This window comes from Capricornis sumatraensis, chromosome 22, assembly GCF_032405125.1.
Source record: "Capricornis sumatraensis isolate serow.1 chromosome 22, serow.2, whole genome shotgun sequence".
NCBI classification, from domain to species: Eukaryota; Metazoa; Chordata; class Mammalia; order Artiodactyla; family Bovidae; genus Capricornis; species Capricornis sumatraensis.
The window spans coordinates 30,141,108-30,160,514 of record NC_091090.1 but is presented as its reverse complement, the minus strand read 5'-3'; the positions used below and the strand labels follow the sequence as shown (position 1 = coordinate 30,160,514).

At 40.5% G+C, this 19,407-nt stretch overlaps 1 protein-coding gene across 1 annotated transcript; it reads left to right on the top strand.

The window, feature by feature from the left end:
- Positions 1-3,104: 3,104 nt before the first annotated feature.
- On the top strand, positions 3,105-9,976 carry LOC138069493 (HLA class II histocompatibility antigen, DQ alpha 2 chain-like). Its single transcript, XM_068960809.1, has 5 exons — positions 3,105-3,215; positions 6,627-6,875; positions 8,940-9,221; positions 9,458-9,632; positions 9,791-9,976. The coding sequence occupies exons 1-4, from the start codon at positions 3,134-3,136 to the stop codon at positions 9,610-9,612; spliced, it is 768 nt and encodes a 255-aa protein (XP_068816910.1). The 5' UTR covers positions 3,105-3,133; the 3' UTR covers positions 9,613-9,632; positions 9,791-9,976.
- Positions 9,977-19,407: the final 9,431 nt, after the last annotated feature.

Below are 19,407 nucleotides of genomic sequence, written 5' to 3'. Positions count from 1 at the left end.
ACCCTGATGCTGGGAGGGATTGGGGGTAGGAGAAGAAGGGGATGACAGAGGATGAGATGGCTGGATGGCATCACTGACTCGATGGACATGAGTCTGAGTGAACTCTGGGATTTGGTGATGGACAGGGAGGCCTGGTGTGCTGCAATTCATGGGGTTGCAAAGAGTCGGACACAACTGAGCGACTGAACTGAACTGAACTGAACTGATTTGAATAATGGGGCTTCCCAAGTAACCTAGTGGTAAAGAATCTGCCTGCCAATGCTAGAGACACAAGAGACATGGGTTCAGTTCCTGGGTCAGGAAGATCCCCTAGAGGAGGAAATGGCAATTGGCTCCAGTATTCTTGCCTGGAAAATTCCATGGATGAAGGAGCCTGGCAGGCTACACACCATGGGGATGAAAAGAGTCGTACACAACTAATCAACTAAGCACACTCACACATTTAAAAGAATGCTACACTGGGACAACTTTCAAGGCAGAACAAGTTATCCCACCTTCATGTTGGGTAAATTAAGAAAGTAGAGGCAAATTTTTAGTTCAGTGGAGCAAGGGAAATGTGCTAAAAATGGCATTTGGTCAATCGATTTATTACTTGAAAGTAAAAAGAAACCAGGGCTTCCCCTGTGGCTCAGCTGATAAAGAATCTGCCTGCAATGTGGAAGATCTGCATTTGATCCCTGGGTTGGGAACATCCCCTGGAGAAGAGAAGGCTACCCGCTCCAGTATTCTGGCCTGGAGAATTCCATGAACTGTATAGTCCATGGAGTTGCAAAGAGTCTGACATGACTGAGCGACTTTCGCTTACTTCACTTACTTAAAAAGAGACCACAGGTAAACAAACACATGGATGGTATTGAGATGGATTAAAAGTTCAAATGTAAAATAGGAAGGAACTCAAAATAGAGAAAAATATGTATAAGTTAATAGTTATTCTCTTTAAGATGGTAGGATTATTTTAAATAACAGAAAAGAAACTATAGAGAAAAACATGAAGTTAGACCATATCTTTAAAACTTTGTATTTCTATACTAGAAAGTTGAAATCTAGGAAATTCCCTGGAGGTCCAGTGGTTAAAAATCTGCCTTGTGATTGATGTAGGGGACACAGAGACCCAGTTTGATCCCTTCTCTGGGAAGGTTTCGCATACAGCTAAGCACACGTGCCACAACTCATGAAGCCTGCGCTCTGGAGCCTGTGCTCCGCAACAAGAGAACCCACTGCAATGAGAAGCATGTGCTCCAAAACTAGAGAGTAGCCCCTGCTTGTCACAACTAGAGACAACTCACGCAACAAAGACCCAGCACAGACAGAGATTTTTAAAAAAAAAAGTCAAAATCTAAAAAAGAGTGGATATTTGTATACGTATGACTAATTCACTTTGCTGGTCAGTAAGAAACTAACAACATTGTAAAGCAAACATAGTGCAAGCAAAACTAATTTTAAAAGTTTCTAAAGGGAAAAAAAATTTTTAAATACAACAACAAGTTACATGAAAAATCAAGAATTACTATGTGAAATGCATATCAAACATTAAGCATTCCAGTAATGTCTTTTAAAAGTACTTAAACCATATGGAAAAGAATATGAATATGAAAAAGAATGTGTGTGTGTGTCTTTGCCATACAGCAGAAATTAACACAACATTGTAAATCATCTATACTTCAATAAAATTATTCTTTTGAAGTGCTTAAAATACAGTACATAAAATTTAAATGAACAAGATATATTGTATTTATTTTCAGCCATTGCCATAAGTTACTTCAAACTCGGCAGTTAAAGAAAAGAAATTTTAAATTTATTACCCAGTGTCTTTGGTCAGAAGTGTATGTCAGGCTCTTTGTCTTACCAGACTGAAGTCACAATCTGAGGTTGCAATTCACATCTAAGGGGTAGGTAAGGTCCTCTCCCAAGCTTGCTAGCTGTTGGCTGAATTCATTTCTACCCACTCAGTTTTTCCCTTCGTTCTGATATTCCAGACTTTCTTGTGTTATCATTTCCTTTCCATATGAAAAAGCTCCCTTAGCCATTCTTTAAGCGTAGTATTGCTACCAACATTTTCTTAGTTTTCCTTTGTCTAGAATGTCTTTATTTCCCCTTAATTCCTGAAGGATAATTTTGCCAGATATGATCCATAATTGACAATTATTTACTTTCAGCACTTGAAAAACATTGTGTCATTTGTGTCTGGCCTTTGTGGCTTCAAGTGACAAAGCCACAGTCGTCTGTCATGTAATTTGATGCTTCCTTATCTGCTCAGGTGGTAAAGAGTCTACCTGCAATGTGGGAGACCTGAGTTTGATCCCTGGGTCAGGAAGATCCCCTGGAGAAGGAAATGGCAACCCACACCAGTATCCTTGCCTGGAAAATCCCATGGACCTGGAAGATCCCATGGATGGAGGAGTCTGGCAGGCAACAGTCAACGGCGTCGAGTTGGACACGACCGAGTGACTTCACTTTTATCATCATGTATCATTTTTCTCTGGCTGGCTTTAACACATGTTTCCCCTTGCATTTCACAAGCTTAATAATCCATGTCTTTTGTTGTGAAACTCTTTTGGTTTATCCTATTTGGATTTTTCTCAGATTCTTTAAACTGTAAGATTTTTATGTCTTTATTCAAATTTGGGAATTTTTCATCCATTATTTCTTGGAGTACTTTTCAACCCTAGACTCTTTTTCCTTTCTCATGATTAAAATGTTAGATCTTTTGTTATTATTTTATAAGATTCAGGGTCTTTGTTTATATTTTTGGTCTAGTTTCTGTCTATTGTTCAAATTGAGTAAATTCTGTTCATCTATTCACAAGTTCATGGATTCTGTTCTCTGTCATCTCCAGTCATACACACATGTGAGAAGACTCTGATTTAACATCTTCTCTCCTTTCGTATAAAAATCCCTCACATCCACTCAGAGTGGAGGCTGCATCAGAACCAGGGGATTTCCAGTTCCTTCAGCCCCTTAATACAAAGTCTTCAACAGGCAACTGAAGTGTCAACATAGGGGATTTTTCTGATTGGCCAAAACCTGACCCAGCCAAGTGTGGTTTGTGTGCTTTAGAGTTCCTTCTCAGGTCAGCCCTCATCATTGCTCCGCAACTCAGAAGAGCAACTGCCAAGACTACCCTGAATAGAAGATGGTCTTGAACAGAGCTCTGATTCTGGGAACCCTCGCCCTGACCACCATGATGAGCCCCAGTGGAGGTGAAGACATCGTGGGTGAGTGCACAGTTGAAGGATGTGGGGACTAAAGATGTGGAATAGGGAATCAGAGGAAAAATGAGATTGGCCTAGAATAGAGACTCCTAAAGTGTTCTCAATATTAAGTAAATCTAAAAATTATAGTCATTCCTCCTTCAGGAAATCGGAGTCCAGATCCACTCTCTTTGCTATCTATGCTGTTGCAGAGTTCACCAAGGTCATTACTCAGTTTCTGATATTGGATCCAGTGAATATGTCCTGGAGAATTCTAAGGCATTCATTCACAATTGCCTCCAAGACTAGAGATATTTCCACAAGTAGATGCTTTGTTACGAAAAGTTCATGAACTGTTGCTCCTAAATATCTCTGAACAACTTTTGAAACTTTTTATATATTTCTCCCAGAGTTTTTTTGAGGTAAATAGTTTCATGGATTATGAATACTGTGCAGATACAAAGAAGGGTGACCTTCTCTCAGTCTCAGATCTACATACGTTTCCATGATGACATCTGGCACAGGTAGGGAGGGGAGAGAGGGGCCAGCTGAGTGCCTTCACACAAGGCATTTTACCACACAGTCATCGTTTAATCTTAGTTTGCATATGTCACCAAATAATCAAATAAAATAGGTGTGTAGAAATGATTTCTATGTATTAAAGACACATAAATAACAACAATTATTCTTATTTTTAAATTGCTAGTATCACAAGTGTGTCTTCACATTTTTATTTAACAAAGTAGAGAATATCTTTGTTTTTATTTTAAAATTAAGAACTTTATGATGAAAACTTGGTGAATTAAATTATATTATTCTCAAATTGTCAACCCAAATTATTGATCTTTCAGTTCATCTAAGGAAGACCTGTAAGAGAGGAACTGATGAAGGACAAGTTAATTACATCGTCCCTTAGGCCCCTCTAGTCAAAGCTATGGTTTTTCCATCAGTCATGTATGGATGTGAGAGTTAGACTATAAAGAACGCTGAGTGCCGAAGAATTGATACTTTTGAACTGTGGTGTTGGAGAAGATTCTTGAGAGTCCCTTGGACTGCAAGGAGATCAAAACAGTCCATCCTAAAGGAAATCAGTCTTGAATATTCATTGGAAGGACTGATGCTGAGGCTGAAACTCCAATCCTTTGGCCAGCTGAAGCAAAGAACTGACTCTTTGGAAAAGACCCTGCTGCTGGGAAAGATTGAAGGTGGGAGGAGAAGGGAATGACAGAGGATGAGATGGTTGGATGGCATCACTGACTCAGTGGACATGAGTTCGAGCAAGTTGCGGGAGTTAGTGATGGACAGGGACGCCTGGCGTGCTGCAGTCCATGGGGTCACAAAGAGTCGGACATGACTGAGTGACTGAACTGATTTAGGCCCCTCTGCCTTTGCTGTCCCCCTCTTTCCACCCTCTCTTCTTTATCCTTTATCCTCGTTTCCTTCCAGAATCTATCCCTGGCTCATACCTCTGTTGTTTCATAGACAGGAAAAGTGAGTTTGTAAAAGACCAAAGTAAAAAGCTAGACCATTCAAAAGGAAAATGAAATGGAGTTTAATCTTCAACAACTTTACTAATCATGGCAGCTCCCATTCTAATTTTTGTGGTCAAGAAGTTTTCACCTGCTTCTCCAGAGCACTTCCGCATTTCCTCAGCATCACACAAAAATGCCCTTGTCAGACTCAAATTACACTTTAGGCAGAATAGGCACAGTGCCTAGAGCCTGCATTGCTTGTAGGGCCCCACAAATTTATTTTTATTCTAAAATTAGAAGAAAAAGATTTAGGCTTGGGGAAAATATTTTAGTTTTTAATCCAAACTAAATTATTTTCTTGTGTGCCAGTATGGTTTTAAAACACATTTTTAATATTTGTATAAAAGTAGGGACTTACAAAAACAATAGTGCTTACGACTCACAAATCATAATGACCCTCTGGTCCCCACTTTTTTCTAATGCTTCAGCTACTTTATGTCTGTCAGATTTTCCGCAAATCTCTGTAATTCTTGAGAACATCATTTGACATTCCATACACATTTCTGAGCACACAGTTCAGCTCAGTTCAGTCACTCAGTTGTGTCTGACTCTTTGCGACCCCATGGACTGCATGCCAGCATGTCAGGATTCCCTGTCCATCACCAACTCCCAGAGCTAGCTCACACTCATGTCCATCGAGTCAGTGATGCTATCCAACCATCTTATCCTCTGTCGTCCTCTTCTCCTCTTGCATTCAATCTTTACCAGCATCAGGGTATTTTCCAAAGAATCAGTTCTTCACATCAGGTGGCCAAAGTATTGGAGCTTCAGCTTCAGCATCAGTCCTTCCAATGAATATTCAGGACTAATATCCTTTAGGATGGACTGGTTGGATCTCCTTGCAGTCCAAGGGACTCTCATGGGTCTTCTCCAACACCACAGTTCAAAAGTACCAATTCATCGGCACTCAGCTTTCTTTATGGTCCAGCTCTCACCTCCATACATGACTACTGGAAAAGCCATAGCACAGAGCAAACTAAATTTAGGAGATTCAAAGATAAAAGAGACTTCCCTAGTGGTTCAGATGGTAAAGAATCTGCCTGTAATGCAATAGACCTGAGTTCGATCCCCAGGTCAAGAAGATTCCCTGGAGAAGAGAATAGCAATCCATTCCAGTATTCTTGCCTGGAGAACTCCATGGACAGAGGAGCCTGGCAGGCTACAGTTCATGAGGTCACAGAGAGTCAGAAAAGACTGAGCTACTTTCACTTTCAAAGATAAAAGATGTGCTTTCTGTCCCCTACAGGGTGCACAGATTAGTGATAGAAAGAAATGGTGCAGGAAGCAAAAGGACCATTGCTGAGAAGGACAGTGGATCCATCTGAGGCTGAAACTAAAACTGACTTAGTTCCAGTTGATCCAGTGATGAGATGTTTTTTAACAACAGCTGGCAACCCAGGACAAGTACCAGACAGAAAGGATATTACATATGTGCTCATGCTTAGTCACTCAGTCATGTCCAACTCTTTGCAACCCCATGGACTTCAGCCTGCTAGGATCCTTCATCCATGGGGATTCTCTAGACAAGAATACTGGAGTGGATTGCCAGCCCTCCTCCAAGGGGTCTTCCCAACCCATGGATTGAACCCAGGTCTCCAGCATTGCAGGTGGATTCTTTACTGTCTGAGCCACCTGGGAAGCCCATATTACATATATATTACTGTCTGAAAAAGGAGTCAAGAAGGTGAATTGCAGAGATAAGGAGGCTTCATTGCAGGGCCTTTTAACTAAGTAAACAACTACCAACACTGAGCAGGGAGGAAGCAGGTGCTGGGAATTTTATCTAGAGAATGTGCCACAGATGAAGCCCACAGTGTTTGAAAGTCAATTTCTCCTGTCACTTTGTTTAATAAGGTTTTTTTCTCTCTGTTTTTCCACTTTTCTGCTCCTCACCCCGTATCAGCTGACCATGTTGGCTCCTATGGCATAAGCATATATCAGTCTTATGGTCCCTCTGGCCAGTACACTCATGAATTTGATGGAGATGAGCAGTTCTATGTGGACCTGGAGAAGAAGGAGACTGTCTGGCAGCTGCCTCTATTTAGCAGAATGTTAAGTTTTGACCCACAGAATGCACTGAGAAACATAGCTATCATGAAACTTCACGTGGACTTCCTGACTAAATTCTCCAACTCTACTGCTGCTACCAATAGTACGTGTTCACCATTCTGCCCCTCTTTGTTGATCTACCACTTTATACCAGGCCTCACTCCCTTCTTCCTTAAGGATAGATACCCTTTACTACTTTATAAAACTCCTTTCCAAGGAGTCTCTAGATTTTCTCACAGTAATTGCTGAACCTCATGTTCTCCTATTTTACAAATCATTAGGTTGGCCAAAAGGTTCCTTCAGGTTTTCAAGTAAAAAGAAAAGACATTTATTTCATTTTCACAAAAAACTTTATTGAATAACATGTTCTCCATTTTGTTGCACTACCTTCTGCCATTTTTCAGGCAAACTTCATAATTCCATCTTCCCAAAGCTTTTTATTTTTGAGCAAAGAACTGTTTCAAGTGCCTTTAACAGTCTTCCAGGGAACTGAAAATTTTCCATTAAAAGAATTTTGTAAAAACTGAAATAAATGGACATCTGAAGGTACAATGTCTGGTGAATATGGCAGATGAATCAGAACTTCTAAGCCAACCTGTAACAGTTTTTGCCTGGTCATCAAAGGAACATTCAGTCTTGCATTATCCTGATGGAAGATCATGCATTTTCTGTTGACTAATTTTGGTTTCTTTTCCTCAAATGCTGACTTCAGTTGGTCTAGTTGGGAGCAGTACTTGTTGGGATTAATTCTCTGGTTTTCCAGAAGGAGCTCATAATAGAGAACTATCTTCCAATTCCATTATATACAAAACATCACCTTCTTTGGATAAGAGTGGCCTTTGTTGTGGTTGGTGATGGTTCATTTCACTTGTCCCACAACCTCTTCCATTCCACATTATTATACAATACCCACTTTTCACTACCCATCACAATTTGTTTTAAAAACAGAATGTTTTCATTATATTTAAATAGAGAATCACTTGTGGAAATATGGTCAAGATTTTTTTTTTGCTTATATGGAACCCAAACATCAAAAGCAACAAATGACATAACCAAGCTGGTACAAATTATTTTCAAAGCTTGATTTGGATATTTCTAGTATATCGGTTATCTCTCAAATGGTATAATGTTGATTGTTCTCAGTTAATATCTTGATTTGATCGCTGTCAACTTCAACTGGTCTACCCAACTGTGGAACATTTTCTACTGAGAAATCTCCAGTACAAAACTTTGCAAACCACTTTTGACATGTTCAATCAGTCACAGCACCTTCTCCATATGCTGTACAAATATTTCAGTTGTGTTTTTACCATTCTTGAAATAATCAAGCATAATACATTAAAAATGTTACTTTTTTCCTTCCATCTTCATTATCAAAATGGCTACACAAAAATTCACCAATTTTGATAAGTGTTTTAAGTACACACTGATATGACATCTCTTGAGAATCCCTTGGACAGCGAGGAGATCAAACCAGTAAATCCTAAAGGAAACCAACCCTGAATATTCATTGAAAGGATTGATGCTGAAGCTGAAGCTCCAATACTTTGGCCACCTGATGCAAAGAGGTAACTTAGTGGAAAAGACCCTGATGCTGGGAAAGACTGAAGGCAGGAGGAGAAGGGGATGACAGAAGATGAGATGATTGGATGGCATCACCCACTCAATGGACATGAGTTTGAGCAAACTCTGGGACATAGTGAAGGACAGAGAAGCCTGGTGTGCTGCAGTCTATAGGATTACAGAGAGTCGCATATGACTTAGGAACTGGACAACAACAATGACAGCTGTCACAATAAAATCTAACAAAATTGTTTTGAATGAAGTTAGAGACAACTGAGCACGACTAGAACCATGGTACAGAAAAAAATTCAAAAGAACCTTTTGGCCAGTGCAATATATATTTCTATGATCTCTACTACCATAAGGCAATCTTTAACTCTTTCAAAGAGAGGTCCCATAGAGTTTCTACCCCAGAAGCAGGTCCTCACAAAGAAGAGGACAGGGATAAATCAGAGGCAGTGCAAACTGGCTCCCAGCAGAAGGGAAACCAGAACTCCTCCACTATCAGACTGGGAAACCTTAGTGGGAGGGCTCCCCCAGGATGCAATGCAGAATCACGGCAGAGCTATTCCTATTTCACATCTGTGCTGTTTCCTCACCATAGAGGTTCCTGAGGTGACTGTGTTTTCCAAGTCTCCCGTGATGCTGGGTCAGCCCAACACCCTCATCTGTCATGTGGACAACATCTTTCCCCCCGTGATCAACATCACATGGTTGAGAAACGGGCACTCGGTCACAGAGGGAGTTTCTCAGACCAGTTTTCTCATCAAGAGTGATTATTCTTTCCTCAAGATCAATTATCTCACCTTCCTCCCTTCTGATGATGACATTTATGACTGCAAAGTGGAGCACTGGGGCCTGGATGAGCCAGTTCTGAAACACTGGGGTATGTACAAGTCCCACCCCTTTTGGTACCTTTTTTCTCCGTCGGGTCCAGAATATCATGTTTGTTATCCCCTAATCTTCATGTCCTTAAACTTCTAGGGATTCTAACAATAGACCTCACTCTCTGCCCTAAGCTCCATGCCCCAAGTCTGTAGAACCAACCCCTCTTCACCCCATCCCATATACACACACAGAAACACTCTGTATTGTGACTTCCACAAAACCTCATTTTTGCAGAGCCTGAGATTCCAGCCCCTATGTCAGAGCTTACAGAGACTGTGGTCTGTGCCCTGGGGTTGACCATGGGCCTCATGGGCATCATGGTGGGCACCATCTTCATCATCCAAGGCCTGCGCTCAGGTGACCCTTCCAGACACCAGGGGCCCTTGTGAGTCACACTCCAGAAGAGCAGGTAAGAATTCAAATTTGTTAAGAACTGGAGACTGTACAGGAGGAAGGAAAGTGAGAAGAGGTTGTGGCTGAAAAGTTGTAGAATAGGGAAAGGGTAAGATGATGGCACAGAAGCCACTTAGACCCACCAATCTTGATCTCATGCCTGTCTTATTGCAGATGCACTGCCCATCTATGTGGATATGCCAGAAGAGTGGATATGCCAGATGACCTAGAACTATTTGGGGGCCAAATTCATCATATACCTTCTCTCCTCCTACACTCCTCCTCGCACTTTTTTTCCTCTGGGAGTTAAGATGCTATATCATCTCACATACCCTCAGAATTCTCTCCCTGACCTTCTAGTACTTTTTCTTTTTTCAATTATCACCTACTATGGGATCCCTGAGATATCCCACTCAGCAGCCTAATTCTCCAATGGCCTTTAGCTAATGTATCTATGGACACAATAAATCCCTTTATGGGGTCTTTACCGATTTTTGTTTTCTGTCTCTCATCTCAGGGCTGACTAGGAACATGTCTCTTATGCTTTAAGCCTGTTTAATCTCATTTCCCAGATTATGTTGCATACCCAGTAACAGAGGAGTGACCTGTATAGACTGATAATATTTTGCTATCTTTTTGTTGTTGTTGTTTAGTTGCTAAGTCACGTCCAGATCTTTGCAACTCCATGTACCATGCTCCTCTGTCCATGGAATTTCCCAGGCAGGAATACTAGGGTGGGTTGCCATCTCCTTCTCCAGGGGATCTTCTCAATCCATGAATTGAACTAGTGTCTCCTGCATTGGCAGGTGAATTCTTTACTACTGAACCACCAGAGAAGCCCATTTCGCTGTCTTAGCTGAGGTTAATATTTCTGTCTTCCTTTTATTCCCATTCTTGGTCACCCACCCCCCAATTTGGGCATCGGTGAAAGTAATATATACCCTTTGCCTTTGGTGTAGATTTGTTCAAAATCAAAAACCATTAAGTTCATTTGTACTCATCTTAATATTACTTTTAAAGTTATGATAGAAGAATGTTAGGAGAAAGGAATTTTGAATCTCAAAAGTATCGAGTCAAAATTAGTTTCCAAAACTTTTAATTTTTAACTAATGAATAGTGACAGAAGTTTTCTTCTCCCCTCCTCACACTTGAAAAGATAAGAATTATCTAGGCAGGCAAACAAATGCAAGTTTGTTAGGAAAACATTAGAATAAGACAATAAAGCAGGTATCTGAGAAGGACCAAATATTTTGGCCTTAGTTAAGGTTAGTAACAACAGGAAAAGGGATGGGGTAGAAATCACAGACATATTTAAGAACACAGGTATAGTTTGCCTTATCTCTTACATGAATTCCTGCTAGAAAACCACATAGACTTTCCTGACATGGCATGTGCAAGACAGTAGCGTGAATATGGCTGCAGAATGTTTCTAGGAAAATAAGGCTAAGCCTGGCTCACTAAATCTCTGTGCGTTGCTGTGCGCCTAAAGAACAACAAAACACCCAATATCCCCAGCCCCTGCCCCTCACCCCTCCTGGCTAAGGGAAGCATAAACCTACAACGGAGAAATCCCAGGATGGACAATACAGTTGAAGCAATGTAGCAGTGGCTATGGGCTCTGCATCCTCCTCTAGAGTCGCTGCCTCTTAGTGAAACTCCTTTCTCTGACTCTCCTGCGTGTGTCCAAGACCTCACTCTTGGCAGTGTATGTGACTTGGCTTGAAGTAATTTTTGCCCTTGAAAATGTTATAGACATTTGCCTCAGTCTTTCCACTCTGCAGTTACTAATTCCATATTTTGCATTGCAGATGGTATTGTGAAACAGCTATGAAATGTATGAGACTGTATCTACCCTTGTCATCTGTATCAGTGAGCTTAAAATGTAAATGGGAACTAAAGACACAATATGAACACAGTAAGTCAGCAGAGTTTGGTACATGCTGCATTTATACTAAGTTGCTACAGTCGTGTCCAACCCTTTGTGACCCGATAGACTGCAGTCCGCCAGGTTCATCTGTCCATGGGATTCTCAAGGCAAGAATACTGGAGTGGGTTGCCATGTCCTCCTCCAGGGGATCTTCCCAACCCAGGTCCTGAACCCACTACTCCTGTGTCTCCTGCTTTGACAGATGGGTTCTTTACCACTAGTGCCACCTGAGAAGCCCAGAGTTTGAAGCAAAGAAACCTAAATCCAAACCCAGGACTCAGTGCTTTATCAATTCAGTTCAGTCGCTCAGTTGTGTCCAACTCTTTGCAACCCCATGAATTGCAACACGCCAGGCCTCCCTGTCCATCACCAACTCCCGGAGTTCACTTTACACACAACCTGGCACAAAGTAAGTAGTCAGTGTGTGCATACTCAGTCATGTTCAACTCTATGAGACCTCAAGGGTTATAGACCACCAGTCTCCTCTGTCCATGGGATTTTCCAAGCAAGAATACTGGAGTGGGTTGCCATTTCCTCTTTCAGGGCATCTTCCCAACCCAGGGACAGAACTCACGACTCCTGTGTCTCTGCATTGGCAGGTAGATTCTTTACCACTGAGCCACCTGGGAAACCCAAGTAAGCAGTCAACAGATGCTAACAACTGGTGTTACTGCCATTTTCTAGAACTTAAATCACAAACCTCATGGTGAATTACATTACAGGGAGGCAGCCTACAAAATCCTGCATAAGGGAAGTACAGCTGGACACACAACTGCACTTCTTTAGCAAATAATTAGAAAGGAAAAATAGAGATCAGAGAAACTATACATTAAAATAATAAAATGTATCAACTAAATGCTAGGTTTTTTTCATATTCATATTCAAACAAAACAACTGTTATAAAATTATTGTGAAACAGTCAGAAATGTTGAACACTGAACATATTAAGGAATTATTTATCTGATTTTAGGGGCAGTGATGACATTATTATAGTTGTGTTTCTAAAAAGTCATTATATTTCATATTTTCATAATAAAATATTATGAAGGAAATGATACAACTTTGAGATTATCTTCCAAATAATCCAGCTTGCATGTGAGATTAAGTAGATGGGTTTACAAAATTTCCCATGACTTGATAATTCTATTTATTTATTTTTGGGCTGCACCGGATCTTCATTGCTTTGGGTGGCCTTTCAGTAGTCGCAGCGAGTGGGGGCTACCCTTCATTACAGTGTTCAGGCTTCTCATTGTGGTGACTTCTCTCATTACAGAGCACAGGCTCTAAATGCTCAGACTTCAGTAGTTGCAGTATTAGGACTCAGTGGTTGCAGTTCCAAGGCTCTAGAGCATGGGCTCAGTAGTTGTGGCACACAGGCTTTGCCTGGGCTTAATTGCTCCATGGCAAGTGGAATCTTCCTAGATCAGGGATTGAATCCATGTCCCCTGCACTGGCAGGCAGGGAAGGCATGTCCCACTGCACCACCAGGGAAGTTCCTTGATAATTTTAAAACTGGACTATCGATACAGGATATTTTTCTCCCTTACCACTGAACAGAGTTGAAATTTTCCATAATACAAAGTTTTTTTTAAATTATTTTCGAAAAGTTGAAAAAAAAAGTAGGCCAAGAAGCACACTCTTTGAAGTTATATTGGCTTTTAAAGCTTTCCTCAGGTTTACAACATTGAGGAAATCCTAATCCAAACTATAGGAAACTCTCAGAATTTAACCCTAAAGGATACGTATGCAGTAAGGAATAATAGCAAAAGAAAGCAAAGTAACATTTCCTTTATTATTGGAATAATAATAATTAATCCCCAAAATTTGTCAATATAATAATTAATTCAATAAATAATGCAAAAATGGCCAAGTACCAGTGTTACAATTTATACCTGACTATGTCTCAGTGCATTAAAATAATGTAGAAACAGACACATCCATTGTCTTCAAAGAATGTCCAGTCCACTGGGAGGAAATGTACACATATAAAATAATTCCACGAAGGCATAATCACAAGCTCTGAAGAATTTACAATGGAAAATAAAAAGATAACACAAGAGAGTATTGCACAGACACCAGGTATAAATTGGTAGGGTTTAGGGAAGACTTTAAGAAATGTATCTGGAGATGAAATAAGATGGTGATGAACTATGGACAGAGGTCCGTGACATTGTACAGGAGACAGGGATCAAGACCATTCCCATGGAAAAGAAATTCAAAAAAGCAAAATGGCTGTCTGAGGAGGCCTTATAAATAGCTGTGGAAACAAGAGAAGTGAAAAGCAAAGGAGAAAAGGAAAGATATAAGCATCTGAATGCAGAGTTCCAAAGAATAGCAAGGAGAGATAAGAAAGCAATCAATTCAAAGAAATAGAGAAAAACAATAGATTGGGAAAGAGTAGTGATATCTTCAAGAAAATTAGAGATACCAAGGGAATATTTCATGCAAAGATGGGTTCAATAAAGGACAGAAATGGTATGGACCTAACAGAAGCAGAAGATATTAAGAAGAGGTGGCAAGAATACACAGAACTGTACAAAGTTCATGACCAATATAATCACGATGGTGTGATCACTCACCTAGAGCCAGACATCCTGGAATGTGAAGTCAAGTGGGCCTTAGAAAGCATCACTACAAACAAAGCTAGTGGACGTGATGGAATTCCAGTGGAGCTATTTCAAATCCTGAAAGATGATGCTGTGAAAGTCCTGCACTCAATATGCCAGCAAAGTTGGAAAACTCAGCAGTGGCCACAGGACTGGAAAAGGTCAGTTTTCATTCCAATCCCAAAGAAAGACAATGCCAAAGAATGCTCAAACTACCACACAGTTGCACTCATCTCACATGCTAGCAAGGTAATGCTCAAAATTTTCCAAGCCAGGCTTCAATAGTATGTGAACCGTGAATTTCCAGATGTTCAAGCTGGATTTATTTTTTTTTCTAATTTTTTTTTTTTTTTACTTTACAATACTGTATTGGTTTTGCCATACATCAACGTGAATCCGCCACAGGTGTACATAAGTTCCCACTCCTGAAGCCCCCTCCCCCCTCCCTCCCCATACCATCCCTCTGGGTTATCCCAATGCACCAGCCCCAAGCATCCCATATCCTGCATCGAACCTAGACTGGCGATTCGTTTCTTATATGATATTATACGTGTTTCAATGCCATTCTCCCAAATCATCCCGCCCTCTCCCTCTCCCACAGAGTCCAAAAGTCTGTTCTGTACATCTGCGTCTCTTTTGCTGTCTCACATACAGGGTTATCGTTACCATCTTTCTAAATTCCATATATATGTGTTAGTATACTGTATTGATGTTTTTCTTTCTGGCTTACTTCACTCTGTATAATCAGCTCCAGTTTCATCCATCTCATTAGAACTGAATCAAATATATTCTTTTTGATGGCTGTGTAATACTCCATTGTGTATATGTACCACAGCTTTCTTCTCCATTCATCTGCTGATGGACATCTAGGTTGCTTCCATGTCCTGGCTATTATAAACAGTGCTGCGATGAACACTGGGGTACACGTGTCTTTTAATTCTAGTTTCCTTGGTGTGTATGCCCAGCAGTAGGATTGGTGGGTCATAACGCAGTTCTATTTCCAGTTTTTTAAGGAATCTCCACACTGTTCTCCATAGTGGCTGTACTAGTTTGCATTCCCACCAACAGTGTAAGAGGGTTCCCTTTTCTCCACACCCTCTCCATCAAGCTGGATTTAGAAAAGGCAGAGGAACCAGAGATCAAATTGCCAACATCCACTGGATCGTCGAAAAAGCAAGAGAGTTCCAGAAAACCATCTATTTCTGCTTTATTGACTATGTCAACACTGTTGAATGTGTGAATCACCACAAACTGTGGAAAATTCTGAAAGAGATGGGAATACTAGACCACTTTACCTGCCCTCCTGAGAAATCTGTATGCAGGTCAGGAAGCAACAGTTAGAACTGGACATGGAACAACAAGCTGGTTCCAAATTTGGAAAGGAGTACATCAAGGCTGTATATTGTCACCCCGCTTATTTAACTTATATGCAGAGTACATCATGAGAAACACTGGGCTGGAAGAAGCACAAGCGGGAATCAAGATTGCCGGGAGAAATATCAATAACCTCAGATATGCAGATGACACCACCCTTATGGCAGAAAGTGAAGAGGAACAAAAATGCCTCTTGATGAAAGTGAAAGAGGAGAGTGAAAAAGTTGGCTTAAAGCTCAACATTCAGAAAACGAAGATCATGGCATCTAGTCCCATCACTTCATGAGAAACAGTGGAAACAGTGTCAGACTTTATTTTGGGGGGCTCCAAAATCACTGCAGATGGTGTTTGCAGCAATGAAATTAAAAGACACTTACTCCTTGGAAGGGAAGTTATGACCAACCTAGATAGCATATTCAAAAGCAGAGACATTACTTTGCCAACAAAAGTCCGTCTAGTCAAGGCTGTGGTTTTTCCAGTGGTCATATATGGATGTGAGAGTTGGACTGTGAAGAAAGCTGAGCACTGAAGAATTGATGCTTTTGAACTGTGGTGTTGGAGAAGACTCTTGAGAGTCCCTTAGACTGCAAGGAGATCCAACCAGTCCATGCTAAAGGAGACTAGTCCTGGGTGTTCATTGGAAGGACTGATGCTGAAACTGAAACTCCAATCCTTTGGCCACCTGATGCGAAGAGCTGACTTACTTGAAAAGACCCTGATGCTGGGAAAGATTGAGGGCAGGAGAAGAAGGGGACAACAGAGGATGAGATGGCTGGATCACATCACCAACTCGAGGGACATGAGTTTTGTGGACTCCAGGAGTTGGTGATGGACAGGGAGGCCTGACATGCTGCAGTTCATGGGGTTGCAAGGAGTCGGACACGACTGAGCAACTGAACTGACTGAACTGAACTGATAGTATATGGAGAACAAGGGTAAGGAGGGCAGAGCAAATATTTGAGAAAATCTTGCAATATGAAAGAGAAGATGAGAATGAAATGAAAATTATCATAGACTTAGTAGAAGAAGTTTGTGTAAAAGCAAATAAACTTGTTTAAACTTTAAAATCTTTCTAATTAGAAGCATTAGAAGGGAAATGTTATTGCATATATAAAAGCAATAATGATTGTTAAAATGAAAAAATTAGTAGAAAACTTAGAAAATTAAATTAAGAAAATCTTTCTGAAATTCTTCTTAAAAAGTCAAAGAAATGTAATGTATGATAGGAAAGATAAGACATAGAGAGTAGACCCAGGAAATCTATTGTTGTTGTTACATCAAGTGACAAAGCTAGAGAAACACAAAATTAAAGGGGAATATCACCAAAGCAAATAATAAGGGGAAATTTTTCAGATATAAAGGAATTAACTCTTTACATGAAAGAAGACTGTCAAATATATAGCAAAGTTAATTGGGGGTGGGGGGACAGAAACCTCTTTCCTAAATACATCATTAAAATATTTTCAGAAGCTCAAGCTTTAACAGAAGACCATAAAATATCCTAGTGGAGGCAAAAAAATAAAACAAACTGACAATAGACAAAAAGTCAGACTGCCAGATATTTCTATCATTAAGATAATGAGAAAGATCAGAAGGTTCTAATTGAAAATTATTTTCAATTAATAAATGTATACCTTTTTCAAAATCCTAATAGGCGTGAGGAAAGAATAAAAATACTGTTAGACATGAAAAGATAATAATTAACCTACCACTCATAATTGTACTGATGTTGATTAAAAATATGACTTAGTAAAGTGAAATTTTTGTTCAGGAACTAGAAAGGCAAGGAAACCAAGAAACAGTGGATTCAATCCAGGACGTTACTGAAAAGATACCCTACTACCACAACTCCACAGGAAACCCAAGATACTAGACCACATAAATGATTATAAAGTGATTAAAAAAAAAACTTGCTACTTTTAGGATTAAGCTAATAGCAAGGCCCAGAGACAATCATTGTTACAGTAGAATGTCAATATTTTAGAAAGTGCAGACACCTTCATTTGACAAGTGGAAAAGTAAAGGAGGAGAAAGGAAGGATAGTTATGCCAATATCTTCATCTTTCAAGAAGGGGGATGGGAAACATTGTCCATATTGAAGGGAAGAAGATGCAAAAACAAATATATTTAAATTACAATGGAAAGTGATAGAAGAATTACATAACTCATGATTTTAGAAGTTGGGCTGTTATACAGTCTCAAAAATGTCCACAGTATAACCCACAAGGAATTCTGACACTGAAAGAGCCCTCCAGAGTTGACCCAAGTTCTAGCAGGGCTCAGGACATTTATAGTCCTGCAATGAGCAATCATTGAAGGTGAATTCCCCTGGGAAGTGAAATGAAACTGAATGAGACAGGTCTCCTCACCTTGAGTGAGTGAGTGTTAGTCGCTCAGTCGTAGCCAACTCGTTGTGACCCCATGGACTGTAGCCTTGCCAGGCTCCTCTGTTCATGGAGTTCTCTAGAATACTGCAGTGGGTTGACATTTCCCTCTCCGGGAGATCTTCCCAACCCAGGGATTGAACCCAGGTCTCCTGCATTGCAGGCAGGTCCTTTTACCATCTGAGCTACCAGGGAAGCTCTCCTCCCCTTAGGTAATTCCAAAGGAGAATGAACAACTGAGGGCTGTCAGACAGGAACATTCCCAACAACTGAAGGAACAAACTTTTCATTCCCAAAGGGAGGAGCCTAGGTGGGTCAGGACAGCATGCCCTCCAGAAACACTGTTCTAGTCATTGGAAATACTTATATTGTCAGGTGGAAGAAAACAAACAAATAAATAAACATTTTAAAAAATTCATCACCTCTTAACTTCCATTAACTCCACTGACTTGTCTTTCAACTTGTAAACTCTGTTCCTTCAGTTAAACATTTCAGTATAGTCAGGAAGGACAGGTGATGTTGCAGTAAGATCTTCAGTTCAGTTCAGTTCAATTTAGTCGCTTAGTCATGTCTGATTCTTTGTGACCCCATGAACCACAGCACACCAGGCCTCCCTGTCCATCACCAACTGCCAGAGTACCCAAACCCATGTCCGTTGTGTTGGTGACGCCATCCAACCGTCTCATCTTAAACTGCAGTAAAAGTTTAACCTCAGTGGCTTAAGTCACTAAAGGCAACTCAATTCCACAGTCATTCAAGAGATTCAGTTCATGGAGTTTCTAACACTTTGCAACACCATCATCTCAACAATGGTTTCCAGGCTTGCAGTAGTAGGGAAAGCTGCTGCTGCTGCTAAGTCACTTCAGTCGTGTCCGACTCTGTGTGACCCCATAGACGGCACCCCACCAGGCTCTCCTGTCCCTGGGATTCTCCAGGCAAGAACACTGGAGTGTGTTGCCATTTCCTTCTCCAATGCATGAAAGTGAAAAGTGAAAGTGAAGTCACTCAGTCATATCCGACTCTTAGTGACCTCATGTAGGGAAAGCAGGCAGAGCTTATATTCACTTTTAAGTTTCATTGGCTGGTGCCAGTCACATGGCTCCAACCCAACTTCAGAGGAGGCTGGAAATATACAGAAGTTTATGGAATATTGGTGAACACTACTGTCCTTGGCTGATATGATTGAAGGTAATACCCAGTGCTCATGACAAGCAAGTTGTTTTCTAGTACACCCATACACTTTAAGGTACTTGGTTACTAAGACTTGAGGGTTTTGTGAGTAAACTTATTTATAAAAGATGTACTTGTTATTTCTAACTAAATTCTCAGTAAAGGATTATATTTCCCAGTGAAATCTAGAGCCACTGGAAGGATGAAAAGAAGACTTTAACCTCTCATTAAGAAGGAATCTTTGAGCACTAGGTCTGTGAGACAATGTTGCACTATAAGAATATCATACCTTTCACTTCTATAATAAGTCTTATATTTCAACTAGAAAAG